The 19,179-nt window shown below is 50.0% G+C and overlaps 1 protein-coding gene across 3 annotated transcripts in view; it reads right to left on the reverse strand.

Moving 5' to 3' along the window:
* LOC112817054 (multidrug and toxin extrusion protein 1-like) overlaps positions 1 to 12,244 on the reverse strand; it is a 36,244-nt gene extending 24,000 nt beyond the window's left edge. For all 3 annotated transcript variants that reach the window (XM_073881513.1, XM_025863916.2, XM_073881514.1), the window contains exons 1-6: positions 11,299 to 12,244; positions 4,958 to 5,059; positions 3,416 to 3,484; positions 2,333 to 2,481; positions 1,427 to 1,469; positions 168 to 212 (exon numbers count right to left, since the gene is read on the reverse strand). In XM_073881513.1, coding sequence (XP_073737614.1) covers positions 168 to 212; positions 1,427 to 1,469; positions 2,333 to 2,481; positions 3,416 to 3,484; positions 4,958 to 5,059; positions 11,299 to 12,162 — 1,272 coding nt within the window. In that variant the 5' untranslated portion in view covers positions 12,163 to 12,244. The remainder of the gene's footprint in view (positions 1 to 167; positions 213 to 1,426; positions 1,470 to 2,332; positions 2,482 to 3,415; positions 3,485 to 4,957; positions 5,060 to 11,298) is intronic.
* Positions 12,245 to 19,179: the final 6,935 nt, after the last annotated feature.

The following is a 19,179-nucleotide window of genomic DNA, read 5'->3' on the forward strand; positions in this document are numbered from 1 at the left end:
TTTCTTTGATTTCATCTCATAAACCTCTCCACACCAAAGTCCTGTGCCTACAACACGGGGAAATGTACTTCGGTGGCTCCTGAGTATTTTCAGGGTGCCCCTCAATCACTGAAAAGGCGTAAACTCCCACGAGCCCCCCCCCAAAGAGAAAGGAAAGTCTGCATTACCTGGTTGAGCAAATATTTAACTTGTAATGTATAAAGAAAGGTTGCCTACAAGAGAATAAGAGACGAAGGTTAACATTTTGGCCTCGGCTTGGCTGCCCTCTGCTTCCACATGGAGCCACAGAAGCACCCCATCTCAGGAGGGGGACCAGGGGCAGGGGGCGGCAGCCAGGGTGTCTAGGGCCAGGGTGTTCCAACATGATCCAAGAGACCCTAGGGTCTGGGAGAACAGTTCCCTTGAGTGCATGGCAAGGATTCTTCTGGGGGTGGTGGGCTGTCAAGGAGGCCCCTGGGCAAACTCTAGGGGAGGCACCACTTTTATAATATAGACTAGGCAAGAGTCCTGTTCAGTTGGACAATTAAAAGAATATTAAGCGTTAAAGATTTCGGTATAAATTAAAGACTACACGGCCAATCAGGAGAGCAGAGATAGCTATTTTTAAGAGCCGAATTGTATCCATCCCAAATTCCCAAGTCAAAGCTCTAACCCCCAATGGGACCATTATTTGGTGACGGTCTTTAAAAGAGCTGATTAAGTTAAAATGAGGCCACTAGAGTGGCCCTAGCCCAATAGGACTGGTGTCATTATAAGACGAGAGACCCTAAGGCTGCCCCTGTTCAGGGGGACAACCAGGAGAAAACACAGCGAGGAGGAGACTGTCTACAAGCCACGGAGAGAGGTCTTCGAGGACACCACACCTTGATTTTGGACTTTCCCATTGCCACCAGTGTGAGAAAAATTGATTTCTGTTGTTTGAGCCACCCAGCCTGGTGTTTTGTTATGGCAGCCCACGCAAACCAAGACAGCCATATCGCCCAACTGAATAAAATGAGCTTTGATTGTTCATTGACCACGGACTACTGTGTCCAACACGCACACACACTGAGGGAGTTATGTGATCACGCTCCGCAAGGAAAACAAATCTAAAAGTTCAGAGTGAGGCCCTGAGGGGTTCTGACATGAAGAATTCAGCACCATCCAAAAAAAAAAAAAAAGTCTGAACTCCTTTTGGTGGATGATTCTGGAAGTTCGTAGGAGTTCGGGACAGGGGCCTCCTGGACTTGCCTTGACCCAGGTGTTTCTTGAGGGACAGACGTTTGTGTCTTTCATGGGCATAATGAAAGCCACGGTTCTTGAAGGAGCCAACATCACATGTCCGAATCCTATAGGACTGACCCAACACACTGAGCTCACAGGTACCGCAGCTGCCTTCTACCCGTGAACCTCAAGAAGGGGGCCTCGGAACCCCTTGAAAACTTACAGGAAGAGCTGGAATGAAGACCATGACATAGTCCTGGGTCAGCCTACATAACAGAAAGAAAAAAAAGGTGGCAGGGGTCTCCATTTCAAGGGAAGGGTAGGGAGAATAAGCTACCTAACACCACCTTTCCCGTTCTTGGCTCCTTGCAAATTAATGAGCTTCACGTGCAGGAGCAAACGTGAAAATGGACCCATAGGCCTCATCATCTTATACCCAGGTTACTTCTCTTGGTTCCTCCAAATCTTTAGGTCTAGGAAAGGGTTTTTCAAACTCAGCACGATGGCCAGTAATTCTCTGCTGTGCATCGGAGGATGTTTTGTAGTTATCTCTGGCTTCTCCCAATACTAGTTCTGACAGATAACCGGAAATGCCTCCCAACGTTGCCAAAGGTCCCCGAGGTTCACAGCCACTGGTCTAGGACAAGAACTTGTTCTAAAGGTCCTTATGAACTAAACCAGCAGGCCTCAAAACTTGGCAGCACGTTACAATCATCTAGGGAAACTCTGAAAAGACACTGATGCCCATGCTGCCCCCCAGGCCAATTAAAACAGAACCCTGAGAGGGGAGGGGAACCAGGGATGGGTGGGTTTTTAAAACACCCAGGTGATTTGAATATCAGCCAGGGTGAAGAACCACAAAACCATGAGCAAGCGCCTTGAACTACTATCTCAGTCAAGTGGAGGACATTTGCCAAGTCTTGTTTCGCCCCAAACTTTGTACGCTGAAGTCATTCAAATAAGGAGGGGTCTAGATCGTAGGTGTCAGGCGTGGACAGCACTATGGCCTGGCAGAAGTCAGCTAGGGAACGCTGACTCCCCTCCCGGTACGTGGCCTTTGCTGAACTCGGATGGGACCATCTTTCTGCCAAGACGGACCCAACCCCACCACAGCGTGGGCCCACCTTACCTGGACACGGCCGGGTCCTGCCGGAAGAGCAGCAGGATCTGCTGGGTGTTGAGGAAGAGCGCCCAGCAGGGCAAGCAGCAAAGAAGCAGCACCAGGGTCCCCTTCTGCAGGATGACCCCCACGTGCTTCAAGTTCTGGCTCCCATATGTCTGGGTGCGCACAATGCAAACAAACCCATTAGGAGAGGAACGGCACCCCCCCAACCTCCCAAACGCCTTCAATCGGATGGTCCTAGGACTTTGCCACACTCTTTGGGTATTCGTGGTTCTCACACTTGGCTGCCAATTAGAATCACCTGGAGAACATCTTCAAAACACCAATGCCACGGTCCCACCAAAGACAGTCTGGATTTAACAGGTCCAGGGTGGGGCACCAGAGAGCGGTCATTTTTAAAAGTTCCCCAGGAGATTCTAATGGCCAGTCAGGGTGGCATCAGCTGGAAACCTCTCAGAGATGCAGTATCTTGCTCCCACCCCACCCCCCAATCTGTGAAGTAGAAACTCTGGGGTACGGCCAGTGGGGGGCCGAAGCCCGCTCCGCTTCCAAAAGCCGAACTGTGCACGTCTCTCCCTGGGCCACGTTCAGTGACATCTGTGTGGCAGCCTGAGACCAGCTATAAAGTACCTCCTTCCGCCACCAGAATGAGCAAACCGTGCAGGTCAGAACATTTGCCCTCCTCCCACCCAAGACCTGGACATTCAACATTTACCAGCATGCCACTGGCAGGAGGCCCCCGACCTGTTTTAACAAGCCCCCCAGGGAGCTCGGGCGGGCACTCAAGGTCGAGCAGCACAGGACGGTGCCAAACTCAGCGATGTGGAAAGTGCTAGGAGGAGCTTGTACAAAACGTCCCCTATTCGGTCAAAAGTAGCGTTAAGGCAGATGCGCAAACACGACTTCCCAAGCCCGCGAGGCACACGGCCACATTTCCAAAAAAGCAAGCACGGGAAATTGGAATTGAGGGGTTGCTGTCGGGGAGTCCCTCCCTCTGTGCACGAGAGCCTCCCCGCTCCCTGCCGGTGAGGCCCTCCCAGCTCCCGTGTCCACGGTCACTTGCGAGGGTCACCCGCGGCTTCCGCTTACCTGGGACATGAGGGTGTCACAAGCAGAAGATAAGCCAAAGCCCACGGACACACCAGTGACGTTGATAACCTGGGAAGAAACCCAAGATGGCCACGCAGTGAAAGGGAGACAAGAAGGCCAATTCTCTGTCCCCACTGAGCAGAGGCTGCCACGTGCCTCCGGCAACCCTCCCAAGTCACCCTACCCAGCTCTGTCCTCCCCCTGGAACCCTTGCACAAATCCGCTGGGCCTGCTTAATTAAAGGACGGGCACAAACTTGGAGAAGAAAAACCTCAGCCAGAGATTATTACACCAAGCCCTTTTCCTTCCCCAGTGCTGGGCATTTTGATCCCCAATTTCAGAGGAACGTGAATCATCCTTAAGGGGAATGCCACGTGGCACATTAGCAGTTCTGCGTAAGTCCACTTGCCCCAGACCAAGCACGGCCTGAGACAGTATCCCAAAGGACTCTAAGGGCTCAGAATCAAGCCTCTGAAGTCAAGGTCAGAGGGCTCCTGGGTGTACTTGTCTTGACCAGGGACACCAACTAAAGCCCCGGGTCCCTAGAGCTTTGGGGAGCCCAGGGCAGCACCCCCAACACCATGGCGTGGCATCACAGGATGTCCAGAACCTGCCATCTCCAACTGAGTGTGCAGGGCACTAACCAAGCACAACAGCCCCAACTGGGCTCAGCCTGGAAGCACCAGCCCTCTTGCACTTCCTTGGCTAAAGGGAATCTGCTAGAGGCTCGCCGAATGCATTTCTTCCCCCAGATTTCCAAACATTAAAACCCCAAAAGGATAATTAAGCCTGGGGTTGCCCATGTTGCTCCCTGAAAGCAAGACAATCCGTATATATACCTGGGGCCAATTCAGAATAGTCCTGCACAGTTCAGAGGCACCAAACGTCAAAGGCTACGGGGACCAGGCATATAAGGCGAATGTGTGCCTGAGCAGGGCAGCAGCAAGGGGGAACCGGGGAGGCGGAGAAGAAGCAGGACACACATCTGCTAAAAGCCATGGACTCCACCTTTCTAGAAACACCTAGCTGGCCAACGAAGCAAGTCAGCAGGGCCATTTGGCCACACATAACCAGTTAGCCCCTAGCAGAGATCGATGACATCTCTCTTTGGTTTGGGGGATTCACATCAGGATACAGAGAGGATTCAGGATTCCTCCCAATTTTAGGTTTGGACACTAGGACCCAGGATGTGGTCTTCCAGTTCTGTATCACGGAGATGGAAGTGGGCGGGCAGGAGTCAAGAGCTCCATGGATTACAGATTCGCTGATGTGGGAGACAGAGTAACAGCGCTCCAAAGACGTCCCGTCTTAACCCCCGGAGCCTGGGAAAATGTGAACTTACACGGTAAAAGGAGAATTATAGTTGCAAATGGAAGTGAGGTGACAGCCCGGCCAACACCTTTTTTTAGCCCAGCGAAACCCATTTGAGACTTCTGACCTCCAGCACCGAGATAATGAATTGTGCTGGTTTAAGCCCTTCAAGAGTGGGACTTCCTAACATACCAGCTTTCAGAAAGGTGTGTTAGCAAGTCTCGTACGTACCGCAATGGCAAGGGTGACAGCATCCAGCTCCAGCTTCCCCAGGTGGCCACAGAACACGGAACTTACGAAACTGATCAGAAACATCATCAACTGCGCCAAGAACTTGGAAGAGACAGAAAAGAAGCTATAGGTGAGTGCCAACCATCACAGGGGGAGGAGGGCGCGAGGTCCCGGAAGAGGGAGGCGCCCCCCCACCCTCTCCAAATCTACTCCAATCAGAAGCAAAGAAACCAAGGGGCGCCTGGGTAGTACGGTCGGTTAAGGGTCCGACTCTTGGTTTCGGCTCAGGTCGCGATCTCAGGGTCATGAGATGGGTGTCCCGTGTCGCGCTCCGTGCAGAGTCTGCTTGAGATTCTCCCCCTCCCTCTGCCCCTCCCGATCGTGCTCTCTTGTTCTCAAATAAATAAATAAATCTTAAAAAAAAAAAAAAGTAAAGAAATTCGCGCCTCTGCCAACTTTCACAGGCAAACGTGCAACTTCTGGTAGGCTTCTTGAAGGATATCCAAGAGTTCACTTGCAACCATGATCAGCATCCCATTTTTGAGAACTTCCCGGCTTTTTGAGTTGATTTTTCATGTTAAGATTCTCAGGCCATAGATCACAGGTGTATTTTCTCTGAAATTCTCAGAGGCCGCCTTCTGGGATAACCCCCTTGTCATCTCACATTACCAGTGAGGACTGGAAAGGAATATAGCCTTCAAAAGCCAGCATGAGATGCCATAAACAGGAACCCCTGAGCTAAAAATGGGGTTCTCCAAATGGAAAGTCAGTGGGCTCTGGAATCTTCGGGTGAGACATCCCCCAATCTGCCAAGCACCTTTAATTCCTGATTCCTGCGAAGGCTCAGGTGGGAGGGCAAATTCCGTTTCCAGAACCTTGAGCCATTCCTCTTCACCACTTCAGGAACCACCATGAGTTGCTCCACAATCCTATAATTGCCTGTTTGGACACTGACCTTATTTCCTTAGGGTAATTCCCAACCACCTTGCACCCCACCATCGCCACCTGCCAGACCCTGGCCATACAGTACCTCTCGGGCAAGCCCCTCTCCCTGGGAGGCTCACGCGGTCCGAGAGGGGGTTTCATCGGACTCCCACTCCCTGGAAGACAGAACAGGTGCCTAAAGAGTCACTACTGCGGACAAGGTGCTCTCCTTCCTGGGCTCCCAGTGGCACAGCTTCCAGTCCAACAGGACCTTCTGCTACTGAGCAGAAGGGCAGAAGGGATGCTTTTAGAATGCATTGCAAAAGCAGGCCAAAAACGAGACAGCAAGCAAGGGACAATGAAAAGCTGGGGGTAGGGTGAAAAATCAGAAAGTTGGTATGGAAAACCCAATTCTAGAGAACCTAAAGCGAGAGCCAAGAGACCCCCATCTCCCCCACCCCCCACCCCCAGTAGGCCCATACCAGGAGATGGCCACAATCTAGGGCATGTCACCACCCTACAGATGGGCTTTGTAGTTTCATCCAGCGGAGCTTGATGTCTGTTTGACTGTGGATTTGTGTAACTTTAAAGACCACAGGGTGCCTGGGTGGCTTGGTTCAGGGTGAAGCAACTGCCTTTGGCTCAGGTGGTGATCGCGGGGTCCTGGGATCAAGTCCCGCGCTGGGCTCTGCTTCTCCCTCTGCCCCTCCTCCCGCTCATTCTCTCAATCTCTCTCTCTCAAATAAAATAAAATCTTTAAAAGAAAAATAAAGGTCACGGGGTCCTTTTTTTTTTTTTTGTAAATTCAGCATCACTTTCAAATCTTTTCAGGTCATTATCCGCTCAGCCACGTCAACTATTACAAACGGTTGCGTCATGGAATCTGTTTCCCCCCTTTCCACAGAATGGCATACTTCTGCTACACAGTGCCCTGGTCCCCCACAAGCTGCTTTCGTGGCTTCGCATAAAGAACGTGCTCAGCCTCATCTAGGGTCAGGCCTTTGGGCCACTTCCCCGATTTTGCTATTACTAATTGCACTACACGGAACACCATTTGTACTCGGGCGGGGAAACGGGCGTTTTCTTAGGACAAGTGCCCAGTCCCAGGCTGGGAAGAGTTAATGTTTCCTAGACGAAAAGGCCAGGGAGTCCGCCCAAGTTAAGCTCATCCATGTGAGATGCTCAAACCATTTCTTTGTTGGGGCCGCTGCAGCCTTGCTGGGGTGACAGTAACATGGGGTTCAGGTTGCACAACACAGAAACGTTTTCTGACCCTCAGTCCCAGGGAGACCTTGGCTCCAGAGTTGATATCTGCTAGCCGCGCATACTTGTTTTCCAAATCCTGGTTTCAAGCCCTTTGGGTGAGCTCTTGGCCCTCGCTGTGGTTCACGTACGTAAGGATCACCTGGGGACATTGCTCAGCAGGCCCACGCCCTGCCCTAGCTCAAGAGACATCACAGATATCTTTGGGGCTGTGGGATCTGCCTTTCAACACCCCCACATCCACCCCATCCACACCCAGTCAAGACGCGGTAGTCACAGACGAGACCCATCACGGGGCCTCTTGCCATGCCTGAGCGATTAGCCAATTCTGTTGCCCCAAGTGTCTCAAGGATGGCTGTCTCGACAACAACCTGACGGGCAGTGACTAGCTGTAGACAAATGAACAATAAAAATCACCAAACTGACCGTGCCACCTCTGTTTCTTCCTATCACGGAGGCCCCACTCATTTTTTTAGCCAGGCAGCAATAACCAAAACTATTGCCACCTGCAGGCTTTGGAAGGGTGCTCTCCAGGGCCAGATGCTGCAGAGGCAACAGGTATAGGCTCACCCAATGAGCTTGCTGTGTGAGCACCATTCGGGAAGCCCTGGTCTCACCCCCACCCCATGGATGCCTGAAAGCTCACTCCTGGCATCGAAAGGTCAGCCCTGGAAGGGGCCTCGAGGTCATGGGGTACAGCCTCTTCATTGACATATGAGAAAACCCAGACAGCCCCAAGCTACACAGCTGGTTAGCCACAGAGGTACAACTGGGACCCAAGTCACTTGACTTACGGACAGTCAACTGGGGTCAACAACTTTGGAGCACAAACTACATGCCAAGCAAGATGAACACCGTCGCTCCTTTTCTACCCCCACGGAACCCACTATAGAGCAGGGAGAGGGTATTCAACATGGATTAACACCACCAATTACACAGGTGATGAGCATGACAAAGAAGACAGGAGCTCTAAGAGCACAGCCTGGGAGTCAGAGAAGGTTCTGGAAGAAATGAAGCTCCACTGAAACCTGAATGGTGAAGAGGGAGGTGAAGGTGGGTTGTCCTTCCAGGGAGAACGTTCCAGGCAGAGGAAACAAAGCAGCCCGAGGGTGTGGGGTCTGAGGGAAGGCCGGGGAAGGACCACCGGGAGCCAGAGACACGGGATGAGACCCAGGCGCCTGACAGAAGCCAAACCCCGGAGGACCTTACAAGACCAACAAAAGGGGGTGACAAGCTCACATGCCCATTCCCCTCTAAAAGACGACTTTGGTGTCTGGCTTCACGGGAAGCATTTGGGGCAGCATGAGCTGAAGAAGGGAGAATACAGAAGGAGGCTGCCGTGGTCCAGGCTGGGATCAAGGCGGAAGGGGGATGAAGATGTGCATCCAGTTGAGAGACAGGAGGCCCGGAAAAGAAGGGAAGGAGCCAGGGAGGGTCCCAGGCCTCCTCCGCCCACCTGCCCCCACACCTGTCACCCTTTGAAATGCCTCCCATTTTTGCAGACCTTTATCACCTTAGCCTAGACCCCATTCTGTGGCCCGTGGCAGCTTCCTCCTGCTGAGCCTTACATGTCACTGAGGACTTTCCTCACTGCCTATAGGATAAAAATCAAACCATCATCCTGCATGCCTCGTGTGCAGTCTGGCCCCGTCCATCCAGAGGCCCCTCACCCTGCGGGGCCTGCTCTGGTCCTTCTGCCCTGCAGCCCTAGAAAAAGTTCTCCAGCTCCCTCTCAGGTGGTCCTTTGTGCACACACCCGGAAACCAGCTCCCTCGGTTTGGACCCAGGCTATTCTACTCCATTTCCAGCCTCCGCAATGTTGCGCACAGCCCATGCTCCCAGAGAGCCAACAATCCCTCTCTGGGATTATTTTTCAGGACTCCGACTGAGCCTGGCAATAAACATAAAATACTTTAAAAAAAGGAGAGAGAAAGATACGATCCTAACAAAAACAAAGCATGATTGAAACGCCCAAGGCTAGGTATTATCAGCTACACCTCTCTCCTTTGCAAATATGTTTTCTGCAGGATAAATAAAACACGTAGTGACATGCGTTCTGATAGGCACTTCTTTCCCTTGTGTTCTCTTTATAGGCTTCATTGAAAGCTCGATGGGAGCGAGGTAAGGGAAGTCTGAACACCTAAGCCTGAAGCCTATCTCGGATCCTCAAAGGTCAATGTTCATATAAGAGGCCTGGAAAGGAGACAGGGAATGGAGAGAGGCAAAATCACAGAGAGAAGATTCAGACCGGGCATCCCACCCAATTGACGGTAGGTCTTTGGAGAGCAGAGTATGGGACACTCCTCCTCTCCAAGCCCCTCAGACAACAGAAAACTCACAGCAGATGGGAATAGAGCTGTAGAAAGACCAAGAGAGGCTCCATATACAATTTATAAGAAACTAAACAGCTGCCAGAATTCTATGACGTCCTTGGGTAAAGCAATCACACACAAACCCAGACACAGAGGACTGGAAGGAACACACCCAAATTATCTCTGGGTGGGGTTTTCCCTTTGCTTCTTTGTCTTGGTGTTCGTGGTTTTTTTTTTTTTTTTTCTAGGAGCACAAATTTTGTAATTAACACACAGTCATACGTATCTACACACAATGGTCTATATACACACAAACATAAAGGGCCCAGCATTTAGGCTAGTTAGGCTCATCCCAGAGACCTGGAAGGTCCCCTACATCAAGGGGGACCAGGTTACTTCGGGGGACCTGCAGAGAGGACCTGTCCTTGGAGGGGCTGGGTCTCAGAAAGCTGCCTCGTGGTGTGTTGTTTGTTGTATTATCAGGGCAATGAGAGCCTTATAGATACCTTTCTCACAGAACTCTGTGAGGGAATTTTGGGCACGGATCATTGTTCTCAGTTTATGCATGGATAAGCAAAGGCTAGAAAAGGTCAGGAACTACTCAAGTTCACACAGCTGTTTCCTAACCTGCCTTCTGAGGTCAAAGCAGGGAACTGGGCGCCAGGTATGGAGATTCCAAACCATGCATTCTTTCCGCTTTTTAAGAGAGCTTCATAAACACCTTTTTGCTGGATGAATTTTCGTTCCCTGGCATTATTTTGCCCGCATGGCACACCACAGCAGGTATCACAGGGTCCCACAAACAGCGGTGTCACACCGCGCCAGGAAGACGCCCCCGCCCACTTTAACCTTTGCTGGTGTCGAAATGTCTACTCAGCGGCCCAAAACGTATGCCTTAAAAACAACGGGTTCGGGCGCCTGGGGGGGCTCAGATGGTTAAGCGTCTGCCTTCGGCTCAGGTCATGATCCCAGAGTCCTGGGATCGAGTCCCACGTCGGGCTCCCTGCTTCTTGGGAGCCTGCTTCTCCCTCTGCCTCTCTCTCTCTCTTTCATGAATAAATAAAATCTTTAAAAAAAATAAATTAAAAAAAAAAACACAACGGGTTCGTTTTGTCCACTGAAATGACTCACTCCGTTGACTTGAAAACCACCCAAGCTGTCAGAACAGGGATGGGATTCTGTTTCTTGTGGTTTTTAAAACCCACCTAACTTTTAAATAGATAACGCAGAAAGAACCCTAACCTAACGATGAGAAGAAACCTCAACCCCAAAGAGAACCACATTAAAGACTTTAAGGAAAAACAATAACGGGGAGGAGAGTGTGAGACAGGACGCCTCTGGTTTCGTGTTGCAGAGTTTAACTGAAATTCTGAAGGATTTGGAGATCGCGATCCAAGATAGACAATTTCACCTCCTTCCTCCCTGCCTCAAAGTAACTTAGCCGAAGTCCCGACTCGACAGCTTCCGTTCAAACAAGTTTCAAACGGCTTCGGGAACTTGCTCGCTTCGCTAGAATCCTCACCCAGGGAAGGCGCCGGGAGAGCCTTTAGGCGAGCAGGTCCCGGTTCCCTGGGGGCTCCCCGCGCCCGGGCGGGGACCCACTGGACGAGCTGTGCGGGCTGTGCCCGGAGGAGCCGCCTCCGAGAGGCTGCAGAGCGAGACCCGGGACGCACGCGGAGGCACGGGGACGCGCGCCCGCCGGGCTCTCTCTGTGCACCGCGTCCCCCGGCGCCCGCCCGCCGCCGGCTCGCTCTGCCCCGTACCCTCCGGTCACCCGCGGCGACACGCGTACCGGGCCCCCGACCCGTGGGACCCACCTCCCACCGAGGCCACATTACTTACCGCGGGACCCGCCAGAACCAGGAGCGCCCGCAGCTCCTCTCGGACACCGGACAACAGCGAGCCGCTCGGCCCGGGGCGCTCGGGGGTGGCTCCGGGGCGCTCGGGGGTGGCTCCGGGGCGCTCGGGGGTGACCACGGGGCGCTCGGGGGTGACCACGGGGCGCTCGGGGGTGACCACGGGGCGCTCGAAGGTGACCACGGGGCGCTTGAAGGTGGCTCTGGGGCGCTCGGGGATGACTCCGGGGCGCTCGGGGGTGGCCCCGCAGCGCTTAAAGGTGACCACGGGGCGCTTAAGGGTGGCCACGGGGCGCTTAAGGGTGGCCCCGGGGCGCTTAAGGGTGGCCCCGGGGCGCTTGGGAATGGCCCCGGGGCCCCCGGGGCGCTCGGGAGTGGCCCCCTGGCCTCCCGGTCCGGACTCGTCTGCGGTCTCCATGCGCCCGGCGCTCTGCGTTAGGGGAGCGCAGAGGCGGCCTCTGAGAGGGTACAGGGCCGCCCCCGCTCCAGTCTCCGCCCCGGGCCGCCCACCCCGCATCGCGAGCCCGCCCGCAGCCCCGGGCCCAGCCGCGACCTTGGGTGCATCCCTTGCATCTCTGCCACGGCGTGGACGCCCGCGGGTCTCGAAGAGGCCCACGAACTCCTGGACTGGGAAGACAAGAGGTTGCAAAACGTCTGGAAACAGACGGAAAGCGTTCTGGGGGTCTAGGGCCTCAAAGCCTCGGACGCCAGGGCTTGCCCCGGCCCTGCTGCGCCTCCCCACGGAGGTTTCAGATTGTGAAACGTCGGGCGAGGAAGAATCTCGAGTTGTCGCTCGGCCCGGGCGGCCAGCCAGGAGCGCGGGTTGGGCGGACGCCCGCATCGCAGGCATCTCTGCTTTGGCGGGACGCGCGCTCCGCAGAGTGCACTCAGCACTGCTTTGCGGCTGCGTTGGAATCTGCGTACTCGTCCGTTCCGCCCACCAACTGTAGCAACTTAGAATCTATCAAAAGAGCAACAAGCCCACAATTTCCAAATAGAACTATGGGGGAACAAGAGGTTGTGAGTATCAGCAAACTCGGATTCAGGAAACACCTGCCACGGTCTCCCTGGGAGCAGAGCCACTTGCTTGACTCCTAGAGCCTCAGTTCCCTCATCTGTAAAATTGAAATAGCGTCTCCATCACTGGTTTTGGTGAGGGTTCAATGAGCTTGTGTAGGTGGACCACTTGGCCTTCAACCTGCTGCATAATAGTTGCTTAACAAACATTCCTCACCGGGACAGGATGATTTCCGTAATAGTCGAAATTCCTTCTGTCGTAGAAGTGATCCAACTTTGGGGACTCACATAACCAGAAAGTTTGGATTCAGGGATTTTAAAACAAGGTCTTTAGTGTTCCCCCTCTCCCCCGAGGAATCTTCCCACCATTTTTGATTCTCTCCTTGGTTTTGGGGGGGTGTGTGTGTGTGATTTTTTTTCTCTGCAGGCAACCTCTCTTTCCCTGGAGGGGGCAGGGTGGCCTCCAGCAACCCTCATCCCTTTCTTTCCCACCCCCTAAGCCAGATAATAAGACCCTCCCTCTTCTAGCTCCAAACAAACAGACAAAAAAACAGGGAGGAAACTTATGTATGTGGGTTTCATATGTAGGTTTCTTCTTGCCCACTTTGAAACAATCATCCTGGGCAGGGAAATAGGGTCTAACGGCTGGCCCTAAAGGCCTGGGTGCTGTTGATGAGGGAAACAAAGGCAAGACAAATGTAACTTAAATTAAATCTCCTTAGCGCTTGCGTCCCACTGATAGATACCTGAAACATACAGAGGTTGACCTTAAGAAACTCAGGTCTTCCTGCCTTACTGTTTGTTTTAATTAAAGACTAAAAATAACCTTAGCTTAACAGCAGCCAGCCCAAGGTCCTGAAAGCCTCGCTTTCAAATTCCTTAGAGATTTATGCTATCCCTAAAACCCACTAATTAAAGATTTTTTTTTTATTTATTTGAGAGAGAGAGAGAATGAGAGATAGAAAGCACGAAGGGAAGAAGGCCAGAGGGAGAAGCAGACTCCCTGCTGAGCAGGAAGCCCGATGTGGGACTCGATCCCGGGACTCCAGGATCATGACCTGAGCCGAAGGCAGTCGCTTAACCAACTGAGCCACCCAGGCGCCCCCTAAAACCCACTAATTAAAAAGTATACAATCAGTCACTTCTCACAATCCCAGTGTCGCTCTTTTCTGTCCACGGCTCCTTTCCCCGGGCTCTAATACAATCACCTTTTTGCACCAAAAACATCTCAAGAATCCTCTCTTAGCCGTTCGCTCACAAACCCAAAAACTTCCAAATGTCATCACTATGACTGGTAATTGACCACCAGAATTAGATGTAGGGAGTGGAGAAGGAGGCCTGAGTCCCAACAGACAAAAGTCCTAGGCTGGACGCTAGATCGCCAATCACTGCTATTCTTGAACAGCCTTCGGGAGTCCTGGCCAATGCAATAAAACATATAACAGAAATGTAAGATATAAATATTAAGAAAGAAGAGGTAAGAGCATTACATGCAATTACAATTACACACAATCCAAATAAAGCAAATGGGAAAGAAAGCTAATAGAATCAATAACGGGGCTTGACAAAGTTGCTACATGCAAGTTCTTCAACAGATAATGTCGGTCTTTTAAATTGGTAATACCATATATGAAAATAGTGGAAGAAGAAATCTCACAGGAGTGACAAATAAACCTTCCTTTTGATGTAGAACAGAGTTCCCTCCTTAAAGGGGCTGCATACAATGACTTCCTTCCAAAGAGCGCGGTGTGCAAAGAGGGGAAAATACTAACTTTAGAGTGGAGAAAACTGGTAAACACTACCTCAGCCAGATGATCAAGGTCACTCTCAAAATCATACCGATAGATGCAACTGTCTTAGTTCCCTATGGTTGCTGTGACAAGTTATCACAAACTTAAAGGCTTAAAACAACAGAAGTTTATTCTTTCATAGTTCTGGAGGAAGGATGTCTAAACTCAAGGACTTAGGGGTGCCTGGGTGGCTCAGGGGGTAAGCATCCTACTTTTCATTTCAGGGTCCTGGGATCGAGTCCCATGTTAGGCTCCATGCTGAGCACGGAGTCAGCTTGAGATTCTCTCTCTCCCTCTGCCCCTCTCCCCACTTGCTCTCTCTCTCAAATAAATAAATAAAATCTTTTTATTTTTTTTAAGACTTTATTTGTTTATTCATGAGAGACAGAGAGAGAGGGGCAGGCTCCTAAGGAGCAGGGAGCCCGATGCGGGACTCGATCCTGGCACCCTGGGATCATGACCTGAGCCAAAGGCAGATGCTTAACCATCTGAGCCACCCAGGCGCCCTTTAAAAATAAAATAAAATCAAGGACTTGAAAGGGCTGGTTCCCTGTTGAGGACTCAGAGGGAGAATCTCTTCCATGCTTCCCTCCTGGCTTCTGCTGGTTGCCTGCAATCTTTGGCATTCCTTGTTTTGTGGCAACATAATTCCAGTCTCTGTCTCTGCCACCACATGGCATTCCCTGTGTGTCTACCTCTATGTCTCTTGTTTCTTATAAGGACACCAATCATGGGATCAGGACTCATTCTAATTACGACCTCATCCTAACTTCATCACATCGACAAAGACCCTCTTTTCAAATAAGGTCACATTTTTTTTTTAAGATTATTTATTTGTGAGAGCGAGCCACAAGCAGGGGGAGCAGCAGGCAGAGGGAGAAGCAGGCTCCCTGCTGAGCAAGGAGCCCGATGTGGGACTCGATCCCAGCATCTTGGGATCGTGATGTAAGCCTAAGGCAGATGCTTAACCGACTGAACCACCCAGGCATCCCTAAGGTCACATTCTGAGAGACCAAGTATTTGGGGGAGATGCTCCTATTTAACCAAGCATAGTACCTTTGACATGATGGTATGAAAATGGACTTTAACCTCTGGTCTTCTCACCAAAACCCACAACCTCCCCCACCCCAAGTCTAACCATCAGAAAAACAGACAAATCCCAGTTGAGGGATATTCTATAAAATACCTGACCAGCACTCCTCAAAATAGTCAAGGTCAACAAAAAACAAAGACATTCTGAAAAACTGTCACAGCCAAGAGGAGCCTAAGGAGACAGGACAACAAAATATAAAGTAGTATCATGGGTGGAATCATGGAACAGAAAAAGAACATTACGTAAGAACCAAGGAAATCGGAGGGAAGTATGGACTTCAGTCAGTAATAATGTATCCGCATCAGTTCAGCTCCTGAAAGTTATTGTTTAAATAGAACGGGAACAAATAGATTCAACTCTCAACAACAGGCAAATTGGGGACTTAGGGGACACCTGGAAGTTTTCCCCTTGCAGGGAACTGCCAGCAACACTTTTAGTATTTTAGCTTTTAAGTATCTTTAATGGGCAATAAATAACAGGCATATGAAACTGTTTGACCTGTTTCCGTATTCTTCAGTTTTCATCCAGATGAAAAGAACCAAAACTAAATGCAATCTGTCCGGAACACAGGGGTTTATGTGCTGTGGCAGGTCCTCAAAAAACAATGCTTAAGAATAATCTTCATACGGGGCGCCTGGGTGGCTCAGTCGTTAAGCGTCTGCCTTCGGCTTGGGTCATGATCCCAGGGTCCTGGGATGGAGCCCCGCATCGGGCTCCCTGCTCCGCGGGAGGCCTGCTTCTCCCTCTCCCACTCCCCCTGCTTGTGTTCCCTCTCTCACTGTCTCCCTCTGTCAAATAAATAAAAATTTTTTAAAAAAGAATAATCTTTTTTTTTTAAATGTATTCAGACTTGTCTTTTTTTTTTTAAGATTTTATTTATTTATTTGACAGAGAGAGACACAGTGAGAGAGGGAACACGAGCAGGGGGAGTGGGAGAGGGAGAAGCAGGCTTCCCGCGGAGCAGGGAGCCCGATGCGGGGCCCGATCCCAGGACCCTGGGATCATGACCTGAGCCGAAGGCAGACGCTTAACGACTGAGCCACCCAGGCGCCCCAAAAAAAGAATAATCTTAATATGAAATAGACAGGACATGTCTTTGTGAATTTTAGAAAAGACTTGAATCAGAGACACATGATGTTCTTGAAGAGGACTGGTCTTTTCCAAGTAACGTATCAGGTTTTAGGACTGCAATATATTTCATACTTAAAATTTTTTTAAGTGACTCAAAAAGCATTTAGGAGTATAAAGAGGCAAAGATATGAAAAAATATATTTTTTTTCTGGAAAAGGAAAGTAATGGGGAGAGAAGTTGTTCTGTCAGTTGATCATCAGTTTAAAACAACACACAGGAGGGCGCCTGGGTGGCTCAGTTGGTTAAGCGACTGCCTTCGGCTCAGGTCATGATCCTGGAGTCCCGGGATCGAGTCCCACATCGGGCTCTCTGCTCAGCAGGGAGTCTGCTTCTCCCTCTGACCCTCTTCCCTCTTGTGCTCTCTATCTCTCATTCTCTCTCAAATAAATAATAAAATAAAATCTTTAAAAAAAAAATAAATAAATAAATAAATAAATAAAACAACACACAGGAAAGATTAGACAACTCGATCCAGGGAATGGGAGGCAGCCAAGAAATGGACTTTATTGATAAGCTTTTTCTTACGTTAAAAAGTCATATTTACAAAGGGCCACTGGAGTCAACGAAGAAGTAAAGGATTACTTCATGAACGGTTGTGGAAAAGCATGCTTACCTTGGACAGTGCTGGGATTTTGACTGACGTTGCATCATATCTGCAGATTTATTCAGAAAGAATGTACCTCATTAAGATACTGAGTCTTCTAGGTTAATCATATTCCTACTTCGATTCATTTCTTTTTTTTTTTTTAAGATTTTATTTATTTGACAGAGACACAGTGAGAGAGGGAACACAAGCAGAGGGAGTGGGAGAGGGAGAAGCAGGCTTCCCAGAGAGCAGGGAACCCCATGCGGGGCTTGATCCCAGGACCCTGGGACCATGACCTAAGCTGAAGGCAGTCGCTTAACGAACTGAGCCACCCAGGGGCCCCTCGATTCATTTCTGATTCCCCTAGATGAGTAATGTATTGAGTTTGCTGATGACGTTTGACAAATTGTCATTATTATGATCACATGTGGCTCTTGATAAGAGATTTTTTTTTATGTATTGAAATTACTTTTATCTGCTTTTTGTCCCAGTATTCACTGAAGGAATCACATTTTCTTCCTTTAGGATTTTTTTCTTTTTTTTAAGATTTTATTTATTTATTTGCCAGAGAGAGGACACAAGCAGGGGGAGCGGCAAGCAGAGGAAGAAGCAGGCTCCCCGCTGAGCAAGGAGCCCAACTTGGGACTTGATCCCAGGTCCCTGGGCTCATGACCTGAACCGAAGGCAGACACTTAACTGACTGAGCCACCCAGGCATCCCTCTTCTTTTAGGATTTTAATGTAAAGTTCTTCCTAGCTTCCCTAATGATTAACCCTCACTGGTTCCTGGAATAAACTTCCTTTGATTATGACGTGGTATCTTTGGTGTACGGTGCTGAATTCATTACGAGTGTTTTATTTGACACTTTTTAGATCTGTGTGCATAGGTTAGACTCTTTTGTATCTGTGTTCACTGTCTTTGTCCAACTTGGGCTAACAACACCATTTATAACCTTGTAGAATCAGTTGTGAAGCTTTCTCTTTTTATGCTCTGTAAGTATTAAATTATCATAAGAATTATCTGTTCTTGGGGCGCCTGGGTGGCTCAGTTGTTAAGCGTCTGCCTTCAGCTCAGGTCATGATCCCAGGGTCCTGGGATCGAGCCCCACGTCACACTCCGTGCTCAGTGGGGAGCCTCCTTCTCCCTCTCCCACTCCCCCTGCTTGTGCTCGCGCTCTCTTTTTGTCAAATAAATAAATAGAATGATGTTTTCTTTGAAGGTTTGAAGGCATTCATCTAGAAGACCGGCTGATGCCTTTTAGGAGCTATATTTTGTCTGAACTTAAGGAAAAAAAGAAAAAGGGGCAAGTTTCTATTTCTTACGAGGTCGCTGGTCTATTCAGATTTTCTACCTCTTCATGAATCAATTTTGGCCCATGATAAAACAGGACAGGAATTTATGTCAGTGAGGCCAACACCGGGGAAGACCGTGAACAGTCTCAGACTGCCTCCAAAGTGCTGAAAATACTTCCAGGTTTACATAAGGAAAATGCGGGACAAAGGTCAGTGGGTCCTCGCAGGTAGGCAATAAAGATCAGGTCGATCATTGTCACCTGCGGGAGGGGTCCTGCTGGCTCGGGTCAGTTGCAGATTGCTTGACAGGGTAGTTAGTTGTGTTCCCAGCACCGGATGATTTGCCCACAGGGTCTTTTGCCGGAGGTAAGAGATAAGCTGAAAAGACCTTAATCAGTTAGAATGTTTGAGGTCAAAATGGAGATTGGTGGAGTCCTCTTTCAAAAACTTTATTTTGCAGAGGTCGTTAAGTCTGAAATGGGTTTTGTGGGGATAAGATCAAGATATGAGCAGGGCTGCAATGCAGCTGGAGGCTCTAGGGGGATATCCATTTTCTTGCCTTTTCCAGCATCTATTGGCTGCCCACACTTCTTGGCTCACGGCTCCTTCCTCCATCTTTGAAGTTCATTGCTCCAACCTCTGCTTCACCAACACATTGCCTCTTTCTGATTTTTGACCCTCTTGCTCTCCTCTTGATAGGACCTTTGAGCTTACACTGGGCCCACTTCATAAGCCAGGATGATCTTTGCATACAGGATCCTTAAATTAATCCTGTCCGCAAAGTCCTTTTGCCTGGCATTGTGTTCCCTCTCTCGAGGTCTCTCTCTCTGTCAAATAAATAAATAAAATCTTAAAAAAAAAAAGAATAATCTTAATATGAAATAGACAGGACGTGTCTTTGTGAATTTTAGAAAAGACTTGAATCAGTTAGAGACATGTGATGTTCTTGAAGAGGACC

The sequence above is a fragment of the Callorhinus ursinus genome, unplaced genomic scaffold, assembly GCF_003265705.2.
Source record: "Callorhinus ursinus isolate GAN/ISIS: 27379988/994484 unplaced genomic scaffold, GSC_fseal_2.0 scaffold43, whole genome shotgun sequence".
NCBI lineage: Eukaryota > Metazoa > Chordata > Mammalia > Carnivora > Otariidae > Callorhinus > Callorhinus ursinus.